At 43.1% G+C, this 14,165-nt stretch overlaps 1 protein-coding gene across 2 annotated transcripts in view; it reads left to right on the top strand.

The window, feature by feature from the left end:
- Positions 1-13,838, top strand: part of VWC2 (von Willebrand factor C domain containing 2) — a 2,156,493-nt gene extending 2,142,655 nt beyond the window's left edge. For both annotated transcript variants that reach the window (XM_075316551.1, XM_075316550.1), the window contains exon 4: positions 13,441-13,838. In XM_075316551.1, coding sequence (XP_075172666.1) covers positions 13,441-13,592 — 152 coding nt within the window. In that variant the 3' untranslated portion in view covers positions 13,593-13,838. The remainder of the gene's footprint in view (positions 1-13,440) is intronic.
- The last annotated feature ends 327 nt before the right edge of the window (positions 13,839-14,165 follow it).

The following is a 14,165-nucleotide window of genomic DNA, read 5'->3' as shown; positions in this document are numbered from 1 at the left end:
AAGCAGATCACACACACACCTCCATGGAATGGAGGGGAGGCGAATGCTAGGTAATAAAACTGCACACAAGTGGCTTGCATAGAGCGCCGTTCACATGCAGATGGCACAGTCACAAACCCGCAGCCTATTAGGTGACGCCCTTCTATTAGATCAGGCGGGCTGCCAAGCCGTACCCCACTGTGTATCATGCACGGACAGACACTCTACAATGCAAGGCCCAACAGAAAGGGACCTGGCTGTATCCTGTACAAACAAAAAAATATGAGGTTTTTGTTGCTATTTATGGCCATAAAACGTAAGCCTACACCCTCGTCACGGGACCTCATGTCTGTAGGTCCCTACACTAAATATAAAAATAGCAACAAAAAGAGGACAATGTCCTCCAAAAATTAAGTATTACTCACAGCAAGTTGGGCTGTAGTGTGTACATCGCCCAGGCCAAAAGCTAATGCTCTACCAGGATACAGCTAAACCCCCACTAATGTGGAAGCGTCACAGGTGCAGGAGAAGCAGATCACACACACACCTCCATGGAATGGAGGGGAGGCGAATGCTAGGTAATAAAACTGCACACAAGTGGCTTGCATAGAGCGCTGTTCACATGCAGATGGCACAGTCACAAACCCGCAGCCTATTAGGTGACGCCCTTCTATTAGATCAGGCGGGCTGCCAAGCCGTACCCCACTGTGTATCATGCACGGACAGACACTCTACAATGCAAGGCCCAACAGAAAGGGGCCTGGCTGTATCCTGTACAAACAAAAAAATATGAGGTTTTTGTTGCTATTTATGGCCATAAAACGTAAGCCTACACCCTCGTCACGGGACCTCATGTCTGTAGGTCCCTACACTAAATATAAAAATAGCAACAAAAAGAGGACAATGTCCTCCAAAAATTAAGTATTACTCACAGCAAGTTGGGCTGTAGTGTGTACATCGCCCAGGCCAAAAGCTAATGCTCTACCAGGATACAGCTAAACCCCCACTAATGTGGAAGCGTCACAGGTGCAGGAGAAGCAGATCACACACACACCTCCATGGAATGGAGGGGAGGCGAATGCTAGGTAATAAAACTGCACACAAGTGGCTTGCATAGAGCACTGTTCACATGCAGATGGCACAGTCACAAACCCGCAGCCTATTAGGTGACGCCCTTCTATTAGATCAGGCGGGCTGCCAAGCCGTACCCCACTGTGTATCATGCACGGACAGACACTCTACAATGCAAGGCCCAACAGAAAGGGGCCTGGCTGTATCCTGTACAAACAAAAAAATATGAGGTTTTTGTTGCTATTTATGGCCATAAAACGTAAGCCTACACCCTCGTCACGGGACCTCATGTCTGTAGGTCCCTACACTAAATATAAAAATAGCAACAAAAAGAGGACAATGTCCTCCAAAAATTAAGTATTACTCACAGCAAGTTGGGCTGTAGTGTGTACATCGCCCAGGCCAAAAGCTAATGCTCTACCAGGATACAGCTAAACCCCCACTAATGTGGAAGCGTCACAGGTGCAGGAGAAGCAGATCACACACACACCTCCATGGAATGGAGGGGAGGCGAGGCGAATGCTAGGTAATAAAACTGCACACAAGTGGCTTGCATAGAGCGCTGTTCACATGCAGATGGCACAGTCACAAACCCGCAGCCTATTAGGTGACGCCCTTCTATTAGATCAGGCGGGCTGCCAAGCCGTACCCCACTGTGTATCATGCACGGACAGACACTCTACAATGCAAGGCCCAAAAGCGTCACAGGCGCAGGAGAAGCAGATCACACACACACCTCCATGGAATGGAGGGGAGGCTAATGCTAGGTAATAAAACTGCACAAAAGTGGCTTGCATAGAGCGCTGTTCACATGCAGATGGCACAGTCACAAACCCGCAGCCTATTAGGTGACGCTTTTCTATTAGATCAGGCGGGCTGCCAAGCCATACCCCACTGTGTATCATGCACGGACAGACACTCTACAATGCAAGGCCCAACAGAAAGGGGCCTGGCTGTATCCTGTACAAACAAAAAAATATGAGGTTTTTGTTGCTATTTATGGCCATAAAACGTAAGCCTACACCCTCGTCACGGGACCTCATGTCTGTAGGTCCCTACACTAAATATAAAAATAGCAACAAAAAGAGGACAATGTCCTCCAAAAATTAAGTATTACTCACAGCAAGTTGGGCTGCAGTGTGTACATCGCCCAGGCCAAAAGCTAATGCTCTACCAGGATACAGCTAAACCCCCACTAAATATATAAATAGCAATTACCTAGCATTCTCCTCCCCTCCATTCCATGGAGGTGTGTGTGTGATCTGCTTCTCCTGCACCTGTGACGCTTCCACATTAGTGGGGGTTTAGCTGTATCCTGGTAGAGCATTAGCTTTTGGCCTGGGCGATGTACACACTACAGCCCAACTTGCTGTGAGTAATACTTAATTTTTGGAGGACATTGTCCTCTTTTTGTTGCTATTTTTATATTTAGTGTAGGGACCTACAGACATGAGGTCCCGTGACGAGGGTGTAGGCTTACGTTTTATGGCCATAAATAGCAACAAAAACCTCATATTTTTTTGTTTGTACAGGATACAGCCAGGCCCCTTTCTGTTGGGCCTTGCATTGTAGAGTGTCTGTCCGTGCATGATACACAGTGGGGTATGGCTTGGCAGCCCGCCTGATCTAATAGAAGGGCGTCACCTAATAGGCTGCGGGTTTGTGACTGTGCCATCTGCATGTGAACAGCGCTCTATGCAAGCCACTTGTGTGCAGTTTTATTACCTAGCATTCGCCTCGCCTCCCCTCCATTCCATGGAGGTGTGTGTGTGATCTGCTTCTCCTGCACCTGTGACGCTTCCACATTAGTGGGGGTTTAGCTGTATCCTGGTAGAGCATTAGCTTTTGGCCTGGGCGATGTACACACTACAGCCCAACTTGCTGTGAGTAATACTTAATTTTTGGAGGACATTGTCCTCTTTTTGTTGCTATTTTTATATTTAGTGTAGGGACCTACAGACATGAGGTCCCATGACGAGGGTGTAGGCTTACGTTTTATGGCCATAAATAGCAACAAAAACCTCATATTTTTTTGTTTGTACAGGATACAGCCAGGCCCCTTTCTGTTGGGCCTTGCATTGTAGAGTGTCTGTCCGTGCATGATACACAGTGGGGTACGGCTTGGCAGCCCGCCTGATCTAATAGAAGGGCGTCACCTAATAGGCTGCGGGTTTGTGACTGTGCCATCTGCATGTGAACAGCGCTCTATGCAAGCCACTTGTGTGCAGTTTTATTACCTAGCATTCGCCTCCCCTCCATTCCATGGAGGTGTGTGTGTGATCTGCTTCTCCTGCACCTGTGACGCTTCCACATTAGTGGGGGTTTAGCTGTATCCTGGTAGAGCATTAGCTTTTGGCCTGGGCGATGTACACACTACAGCCCAACTTGCTGTGAGTAATACTTAATTTTTGGAGGACATTGTCCTCTTTTTGTTGCTATTTTTATATTTAGTGTAGGGACCTACAGACATGAGGTCCCGTGACGAGGGTGTAGGCTTACGTTTTATGGCCATAAATAGCAACAAAAACCTCATATTTTTTTGTTTGTACAGGATACAGCCAGGCCCCTTTCTGTTGGGCCTTGCATTGTAGAGTGTCTGTCCGTGCATGATACACAGTGGGGTACGGCTTGGCAGCCCGCCTGATCTAATAGAAGGGCGTCCCCTAATAGGCTGCGGGTTTGTGACTGTGCCATCTGCATGTGAACAGCGCTCTATGCAAGCCACTTGTGTGCAGTTTTATTACCTAGCATTCGCCTCCCCTCCATTCCATGGAGGTGTGTGTGTGATCTGCTTCTCCTGCACCTGTGACGCTTCCACATTAGTGGGGGTTTAGCTGTATCCTGGTAGAGCATTAGCTTTTGGCCTGGGCGATGTACACACTACAGCCCAACTTGCTGTGAGTAATACTTAATTTTTGGAGGACATTGTCCTCTTTTTGTTGCTATTTTTATATTTAGTGTAGGGACCTACAGACATGAGGTCCCGTGACGAGGGTGTAGGCTTACGTTTTATGGCCATAAATAGCAACAAAAACCTCATATTTTTTTGTTTGTACAGGATACAGCCAGGCCCCTTTCTGTTGGGCCTTGCATTGTAGAGTGTCTGTCCGTGCATGATACACAGTGGGGTACGGCTTGGCAGCCCGCCTGATCTAATAGAAGGGCGTCACCTAATAGGCTGCGGGTTTGTGACTGTGCCATCTGCATGTGAACAGCGCTCTATGCAAGCCACTTGTGTGCAGTTTTATTACCTAGCATTCGCCTCCCCTCCATTCCATGGAGGTGTGTGTGTGATCTGCTTCTCCTGCACCTGTGACGCTTCCACATTAGTGGGGGTTTAGCTGTATCCTGGTAGAGCATTAGCTTTTGGCCTGGGCGATGTACACACTACAGCCCAACTTGCTGTGAGTAATACTTAATTTTTGGAGGACATTGTCCTCTTTTTGTTGCTATTTTTATATTTAGTGTAGGGACCTACAGACATGAGGTCCCGTGACGAGGGTGTAGGCTTACGTTTTATGGCCATAAATAGCAACAAAAACCTCATATTTTTTTGTTTGTACAGGATACAGCCAGGCCCCTTTCTGTTGGGCCTTGCATTGTAGAGTGTCTGTCCGTGCATGATACACAGTGGGGTACGGCTTGGCAGCCCGCCTGATCTAATAGAAGGGCGTCACCTAATAGGCTGCGGGTTTGTGACTGTGCCATCTGCATGTGAACAGCGCTCTATGCAAGCCACTTGTGTGCAGTTTTATTACCTAGCATTCGCCTCCCCTCCATTCCATGGAGGTGTGTGTGTGATCTGCTTCTCCTGCACCTGTGACGCTTCCACATTAGTGGGGGTTTAGCTGTATCCTGGTAGAGCATTAGCTTTTGGCCTGGGCGATGTACACACTACAGCCCAACTTGCTGTGAGTAATACTTAATTTTTGGAGGACATTGTCCTCTTTTTGTTGCTATTTTTATATTATGTGTACTGCAGAAATCATCCAACCATTTTTTTAAATGCTATCTGCCATTACTACCTCTTGTGGTAGGGCATTCCACAGTCTGACTGCTCTAACTGTAAAGAACCCTTTCCTATTTAGCTGTCGGTATCGCTTTTCTTCCACTCGCAGTGAGTGCCCCCTGGTCCTTAGAATTGACTTTGGAAAAAATAAGTCATGAGCCAGTCCTTTATATTGACCACACATGTATTTATACATATAAATCAGATCTCCTTCGAGACGTCTTTTTTTCTAAGCTAAACATATCTAACTTATTCAACCTCTCATCATATGGGAGGCCTTCCATTCCTTGTAGCAGTCTAGCTACCCACCTTTGAACTGACTCTAAAGGGCACTTTACACGCTGCAATATTGCTACCGATATCGCTAGCGAGCGTACCCGCCCCCGTCGGTTGTGCGTCACGGGCAAATCACTGCCCGTGGCGCACAACATCGCTTACAACCATTACACGGACTTACCTTCCCTGCGACTTCGCTGTGGCCAGCGAACCGCCTCCTTTCTAAGGGGGCGGTTCGTGCGGCGTCACAGCGACGTCACACGGCAGCCGTCCAATAGAAGCGGAGGGGTGGAGATGAGCGGGCGGAATATCTCGCTCACCTCCTTCCTTCCTCATTGCCGGTGTACGCAGGTAAGGAGATGTTCGTCATTCCTGCGGTGTCACACATAGCAATGCGGCATGCAACACCAACGATATTTTGAAAAGGAGCGATTTTTGCCGTTTTGCGATCATTGGTCGTCGCTCCTAGCTGTCACACACTGCGATGTTGCTAACGACGCCGGATGTGCGTCACAAACACCGTGACCCCAACGGTCACTTCTGAATGTCCTTTCTAAAATGTGGAGCCCAAAACTGAATCCCATATTCTAGTTACGGCCTTACAAGTGATTTATAAAGGGGTAACAATACGTTGGGATTACAGGATCTAATCTCTCTTTTTATACACCCTAAAATCTTGTTTGCTTTAGCAGCTGTTGCTTGACATTGACTACTGCTGTGTTTATCAGCTATTTCTCATTTTCCCAATAAAATTTACAAAACCATTTTTTTGGGGCCCCATCATATTTGATGGGACTTTGAGACACCTACGTGACATAAAAAAGCTCAAAAGTGACACCATTCTAAAAACGTTAACTCTCACACTGCTCAAAACCACATCCAGGAAGGTTATTAAGCCTTCAAGTGCTTCACAGGAACTAAAATATTGTGGAAGGAAAAACAAAAAATTATACTTTTTCCCCACAAAAAAATGTTAGTTTAACCCCCAAATTTTGCATTTCCTCAAAGCAAACAGGAGAAAATACAATTTGTTGTGCAATTTCTACTGAGTACTAACATACCCCATATGTGGTGGAGTAATACTGATTGGGTGCACAACAGGGCTTAGAAGGGAAGGAACGCTGTTTGACTTTTGAATCACAAAATTGACTGAGCATCTGATATGTCTAAATAGAGGAAACCCCCACAAGTCACCTAATTTTCGAAACTATACTCCTCAAGGAAGTTTTCTAAACATGTGGTGAGCAGCTTGATCCCACAGGTGCTTCACAAAGTTTATAACGTTGAGCCATGAAAAAAAAAAAATAAACACAAAAATGTTGCTTTTACTGCAATTGTTTTCATTTTCACAAGGGTAACAGGAGAAAATGGACCATACAGTTTGCTGTGGACTTACTCCTGAGTACATACAGTACAGACCAAAAGTGTGGACACACCTTCTCATCTCTAGAACAACTGTTAAGAGGAGACTTTGTGCCGCAGGCCTGCATGGTAAAATAGCTGCTAGGAATCCACTGCTAAGGACAGGCAACAAGCAGAAGAGACTTGTTTGGGCTAAAAAACACAAGGAATGGACATTAGACCAGTGGAAATTTGTGCTTTGGTCTGATGAGTCCGAATTTGAAATCTTTAGATCCAACCACCGTGTCTTTGTAGAAAAGGTTAACGGATTGACTCTACATGGCTGGTTCCCACCGTGAAGCATGGAGGAGGAGGCGTAATGGTGTGGGGTACTTTTCTGGTGACACTGTTGGGGGATTTATTCAAAATTGAAGGCATACAGAACCAGCATGCCTACCACAGCATCTTGCAGTGGCGTGCTATTCCATCCGGTTTGCGTTTACAGTAGTTGGACCATCATTTATTTTTCAACAGGACAATGACCCTACACACCTCCAGGCTGTGTAAGGGCTATTTGACTAAGAAGGAGAGTGATGGGGTGCTACGCCAGATGACCTGGTCTCCACAGTCACCAGACCTGAACCCAATCAAGATGGTTTGGGGTGAGCTGGACCGCTGAGAGAAGGAAAAAGGGCCAACAAGTGCTAAGCATCTCTGGGAACTCCTTCAAGGCTGTTGGAAATCCATTTCCGGTGACTACCTCTTGAAGCTCATCAAGAGAATGCCAAGAGTGTGCAAAGTAGTAATGAAAGCAAAAGGTGGCTACTTTGAAGAACTTAGAATATAAGACATATTTTCAGTTGTTTCACACTTTTTTAAATATTTCATTCCATATGTTTTAATTCATAGCTTTGATGCCTTCAATGTGAATCTACAATTTTCAGAGTCCTGAAAAGAAAGAAAACTTTTTGAATGGGAAGGTGTGTCCAAACTTTTGGTCGGTACTGTAGATATAGTTTTACGTATAGTTGGTGCCACCAAATTACCAATATTGTTGGCCTTTCTATACACAAATATGGGGTTAGCGGGCAAAATGTCCCCTATTATTTTTTCCTCTCTTAAGAGGCTCCAATACTTCTTAATAATATTTTTTAAAAACTCACTTGTGTAGTAGATTGGAGGATTATTGGTATATTTAATTCATTAGATTTAGGAGGTACAGGTTCAGGGAATTTTTTCTGGAGTAAGTTATTTCTTTCAATTTGTTTAGTTTGTAAATATATATATTCTCCAGAAAACCCTCCCTATATCCTTTTTGTTCAAACTTTTTGGCTAAATAGCCCTCCTCCAACTCAAAATCCTCCACTTTACTACAATTTGTATATGCTCTAATGTATTGACTTTTTGGGACATTAAGGAGCCAACTGGGCAAATAACAACTAGTTAAAGAAATATATCTGTTAGTGTCAGTGGATTTATGGTAGGTTTTAGTTTGATTCTTGCCATTTTCAATAAAAATGTTCAAGTCAAGGAAGTTAATCATTGTAGTACTGATTGTATGAGTGAACTTCAAATGAAACTCATTAACATTTAACCTTTCCAAAAATTCAAAAAGAGACTCTTGATCACCTGTCTATATAAATAGAACATCATCAATGAAGCAACACCAGAGGACCAGGTTCTCCCGGAGCACGCCACCAGGATATATGGCTACCTCCTCCCACCTACCCATATACAGGTTTGCGTAGCTCTGAGCGAACCTGGTCCCCATAGCAGTCCCCCACCATTGTAAAAAGTATTGGAGCCCATCCCGAAAATAGTTATAACTTAAAAAAAAAAATGGATACAATCCCCCAAAAAGTCAACTTTGGGCTGAGGAAATAAACCAGATTTATTTAAGAAATATTTTGAGTCTTCACAACCCTTATGATGTTCAATAGTAGTATACAAAGATGTCACATCAATTGATCTTAAAATAGAATTGTTTTCCCATTTAACTTCCTGCAGAAGCTGTAGCACCTGGGTGCTGTCTTTTAAAAATGCCGGTAATAACGGAACACATCTCTGGAGGTGGATATCTATATACCTCGAAAGGTTGGCTGTTAAACAGCCAATCCCAGAGATAATGGGATGCCCCGGGGGTTCAATAGTGTTTTATGGATTTTTGGTATATGATAGAAGACAGCTAGCCTAGGGGTTTGGTTATTTATATATAGCACTTCATCCTTATTCAGTATTCCTTTATCAATGCCTCTCCTAACCAAAAGGTTAAATTCTTCCTTATAAATATTTGTAGGATCAGAGGCCAATACCTCATACGTTGTCTTATCACCCAATAGGCGAGCTGATTCTTTTTCATAGTCCGCCAAATCCATAATAACTATGCCCCCACCCTTATCTGCAGGGCATATTATTATATTCTCATTCTCTTGCATTTTTTTAATTGCAAGTTTTTCTTTCTTCGTTAAATTATTCCAACTCCCACTTTTTTTAGGGTTTTTTAATTGTCTAATTTCGTTCACCACACATTTTTGAAAAGTAAGAAGGGAATCCGAATATTCATTTAGTGGGTGGAAATTAGATTGACGTTTTAGATCAGTAGTTTAAGTTATCACAGTGGTTGAGCCACTAAAATTCATCACATGCTGTCTGGATACAGGGTTTTTAAAAAAATATTTCTTTAGGGCTAATTTCCTCATAAATTGTTTGACCCCAATAAAAGCTTGAAATTTATTAAAACCTACAGATGGTGCGAATTTTAACCCTTTCTGTAGTAGGGAGGTCTCATTACTGGTTAATTGATAATGACTAAGATTAAAAAATTTTTGTTGTTGTTGATCATTTAATGGTTGTTCATTTATTTTCTTTTTGGTGAGTGTCCCTCCCCTACACCCCCTTTGGTGTTTCTTTTTCCTACCTTAAAAAAATCCAGAGCAGTAGTGCTGCGTGTTGTTTTAGAGTAGTTACTACCAGTGCCCGTATTTTTTCTTATATTTCTTTGGGGTTGGGGTTGCGTAGGTTTAGTTCTTTTAGTAGTATGTGTACTAACCACACCTTCTACCACATTTGACCTCCGGCCATGAGAGGTAGAAGGCTCATTGGTATTCACCCTAGGGTCATCTACTAGCTCAGGTTGGGAGGTACTAGTTGTACTCCTGCCGTTTATCATTAGGTCCTGCAATATATTACTATTTTGAGGGGTACTTATTACATTTGGCGTACCGGAGGATTCCCACAATAAATTTTGAGTCAAGTGATCTATAGAATTTTCATATATTGAAAATACTTCCTCTTCCTCTATAGGCTCTCTATCGGGAGTACACTCAATTTGATCTATAATTTCAAACTGACTAAGTTCCAATGGTTCCCTCCCATTGCGTCTATTTAATAAGTTAGAAGTAGTATTTCTTCTACCAGAAAACACTGATAGACCCAAATCCCTTCCATATTTCTTTTCTTTTTTCTCAATAATTTCTTTTTCTTTATTTTTTTATCCGTTTCAATATATTTTTAGATAAGTTGGATATTTCAAAATTAGTTTTATGAGGTTTTATCTCATCAAACAATTGGAGGATTCGAGTCTTATTCAACATTAGTTGAAGGATTCCAAAATGGTACTAAATGGCATGGAAGAATGTTTCATACATGATTTATTATTAAATAATAATAATAATAATGTGCATTAAAAACACCACGCTTAGTACAGGGATAGATAGCCATATTTCAAGGAGGGAAGTTGCACTTAATTAAATGTTTGGCCATGCCATGGGTGCACTAAACTTGGTTAGCACATTCATTCTGTACTGAGAAAGACCCTTTAAGACCTGAGCTCGCACCATTCAACAACTTCCCTCCTTGAAATATGGCTATCTATCCCTGTACTAAGCGTGGTGTTTTTAATGCACATTATTATTATTATTATTTAATAATAAATCATGTATGAAACATTCTTCCATGCCATTTAGTACCATTTTGTATATAAGCACATACCTTCAATTAGATATGTAGTATAGTGTGTCGCCCACCTACAGCGATCGCCCCAGGGACACCACTCCACCTTCGGGGACGCCACAGGGTCTTCACCTCTGGTATATCTGGCTACAGGAATATCAGGTTTATTTACATGGGAGTCGTGACGCCACTCACGGTTTGCGGTCAGGGTTATGGGTGACCGCCACTGCAGGTTTAACGAGCGTCTGGGGCTGATGGAGTCTGCAGTCTGGTGGTGTGGCCTCCCGTGAGTGAGGTTGGCCCCAGGGGCTTGGGTGTGTTGAACAACAGGTCCCAGACTAACTCAGTCACAGTCAAGGAAGTCTTTCAACTTGTTTTACTCACTTTCAGGTGTTTTTGTGAGGTAACCTGGGCGATGCTGAGATAAACCAGGAGGAACCAGGTATCCTTTAGGCCGGTCTAAGGGTAATCGTTAACGCGCTTTCCTAGCACTTCTTGTTTCGGATAACCCCTGACTTGAAGTACCGTGGGATTCATCCAGGGAAGTCGCTACTGCTTTTTCTCCCCTTTTGGGCCCGTTTGCTGGCAGCGTGGACCAAGGAAGATGGCTCTAGGCTCGATCCTCCTTATGGGCCCCCTCGTTGCTGCTGATGCTTGGACTCTAGATGGTTGGTGTGGGACTTGTGGTTCCCCCACCGGCAGGTTTAGCAGATCAATAAATGAACATCTACTCTAGGGAACTGTTCCCCGTGTGTGCCTAGTCACCAGGAGTCTCCGTACATGACCAGCTGACTTCCTCAGCGTCTTTCTGTCTGACTTGCTGGTAACCGTTCTCCCCCACCAATGGCTACTACACGTGCAGGGTCTGACTAGCGTGTCAGCGCACATCTCTCCTTCTCCTTTCTGCACTTTCTGCTACCAGACTGACTAACTCCTACTACTTTGCTTACAGCCACTGCCACCTTAGCTTCCAGCCCCGCCCCTACACCCCTAGATAAGATGTGGAGGAACGCCCCCTCTTGGGTCTGCCCAAGGGTCCCCTCTAAGGTGTGGGAGACCTGGTTGCTATGTGTCTGTGCGTACACACGCTATTCCAGCATTTAGAAATTACCTGAAAGTACTGCCCCGGCATGGGTGCAGTACTCAGTGGTGCCTGACCAGGTCAGGGGCGCCACAATAGTTCTTCTGATTCACTATGTCACTTACCTCATGTTTAAGGCATTGCAGGACCTTAGGTATCCATAGTCATGACCACAAACAGCTAACTAACTAACTGATATACATGGTCATAACTATGGATATCTAAGGCCCTGCGATGTCCTGAACATAAGATAAGCGACATATTGAATCAGAAGAACTATACTCCATTTCTGATTGGAGGTATGTGTTAATATTATTATTATTATTATTATTATTATTACACATACTACAGTATATCTTAGGATAGGATCTTGGAGATGAGGATTTCCCTCTAAGTTAGGCACACCCTGCTACATTTGTACCATTCATTAAGACTGGTCTGCAAAGTGCCAGACTGAATAAATCCTCCCCATAGTATACTGTATGTAGAGCAGATTGAAAGTAAACTTTTGATTTCTCAGACAAATGCATAAAGCAATAGAAAATCCAGAAGATCTTTAACTCTGCATTGCATGATTTGTCTTTTGTCCTGGCAATGTGGCAGCACCAGGGAAAATGGTGACATCCAGTTGTCATTTTATTTGTTCATATCAGAAGAAAGAGAAGCAATTCTAAATTGGTGACTTGTCTTTTTTAACTATATTGGATCTGAGCATAGTTATTCATATCACATTCAAAATTATTTTATTGCATTATATTTTAATATTTGCTAATGAACAGTAATTATTAATCACACAGAAACTATTGCCAAAATACATCAACACTTAGGGCGGCTTTGCACGTTGCAACATAGCACGTGCAATGTCGGTGGGGTCAAATCGAAAATGACGCATATCCGGCGTCACTTTCGACATCGTAGTGTGTAAATCCTAGATGATACGATGAACGAGCGCAAAAGCGTCGTTATCGTATCATCGGTGTATTCTCCGACATTTCCATAATGCCGGTGCCGCGACAGGTACGATGTAGCTCCTCGTTCCTGCGGCAGCACACATTGCTGTGTGTGAAGCCGCAGGAGCGAGAAACATCTCCTTACCTGCCGCCGGCGGCTCTACGGAAGGAAGGAGGTGGGAGGGATGTTTACATCCTGCTCATCTCCGCCCCTCCGCCGCTATTGGCCGCCTGCCATGTGACGTCGCTATGAGACTGCACGACCTGCCTCCTTAGGAAGGAGGCAGGTCACCGGCCAGAGCGACGGTCGCAGGGCAGGTGAGTGCATGTGAAGCTGGCGTAGCGATAATTTTCGCTAAGCCAGCTAACACAAGATATCGTACCTGCGATGGGGGCGGGGACTATCACGTGCGACATCGCAGCATCGGCTTGCGATGTCACAACGTGCAAAGCCCGCCTTAGGAGAATGTCGTAAATTAAATTGAAGAACACCTAATACCACTTTATACTAACTAAACCGAAACTTCACCAAGGACAACATCTGCAAGGAGTTTGTATGTTCTCCCTGTGTTTGCATGAGTTTTTTGGGGGGTTTCTGGTTTCCTCCCACACTCCAAACACATACTGATAGGAAATTTAGATTCTGAGCCCCAATAGGGACAGTGTTAATTACGTCTGTAAAGTGCTGTGGCATTAATAGCGCTATATAACCGAGTAATATAAATAAATAAATGTACTTTTCAAGACAGATCTAATTGAATGTAATATTTTTCTCTTTGTAGGACCAAACTGCTTTGCAGAGACTGTTGTTATCCCAGCTGGAAGAGAAATAAAAACTGATGAATGCACTATATGCCACTGTACCTATGAAGAAGGCACCTGGAGAATTGAAAGACAAGCATTATGCACTAGACATGAATGCAAACAGATATAAATTTTTTAAAACAGGATAAAACTCAGCGGTATCAATTAACTTATGGCAACGGACAATCTGGAAGCAACAAATGACAAAGTAAAATGACAAAAAACTGTTCCTACCATTGTATTTCTTTTTCATAAAGTGTAAAATATAAGAATTTTGCAAAACAAATAAGATATAGATTTCTGTCTGATTAAATGTGTATTTTTCACAGTAATTACTTAACTACACTAAATATTCTATGTATCTATAAATCCTTACCGATCAATAAATGTTTTCTATAGATAATACAATTAAAATTCTTTGGATTTATTGAGTTGTGCTGCCCATGGTTGAGAAGATATAAAAGTCTTTAAAAAATATCAAATATAAATGCACAAAAATTACAAAAGGACATATAAACACAATTTCTATTTGTTCTTAAATTACATAAAAAAATTGAAATCTCATTATTGTAATTAAACTCATTGCATCAATCATGCCCCAAATAATTTACTCTGCCATGAACAGTAATGGATATATGACATGAATAGTTCAGTAATTTATTCACCAGATAATTCCACTAAGGCCTAAATAATTCCTCCTTAC

Source organism: Anomaloglossus baeobatrachus, chromosome 6, assembly GCF_048569485.1.
Source record: "Anomaloglossus baeobatrachus isolate aAnoBae1 chromosome 6, aAnoBae1.hap1, whole genome shotgun sequence".
NCBI lineage: Eukaryota > Metazoa > Chordata > Amphibia > Anura > Aromobatidae > Anomaloglossus > Anomaloglossus baeobatrachus.
The sequence above is the reverse complement of the archived record's forward strand: the minus strand, read 5'-3'. Positions and strand labels throughout refer to the sequence as shown.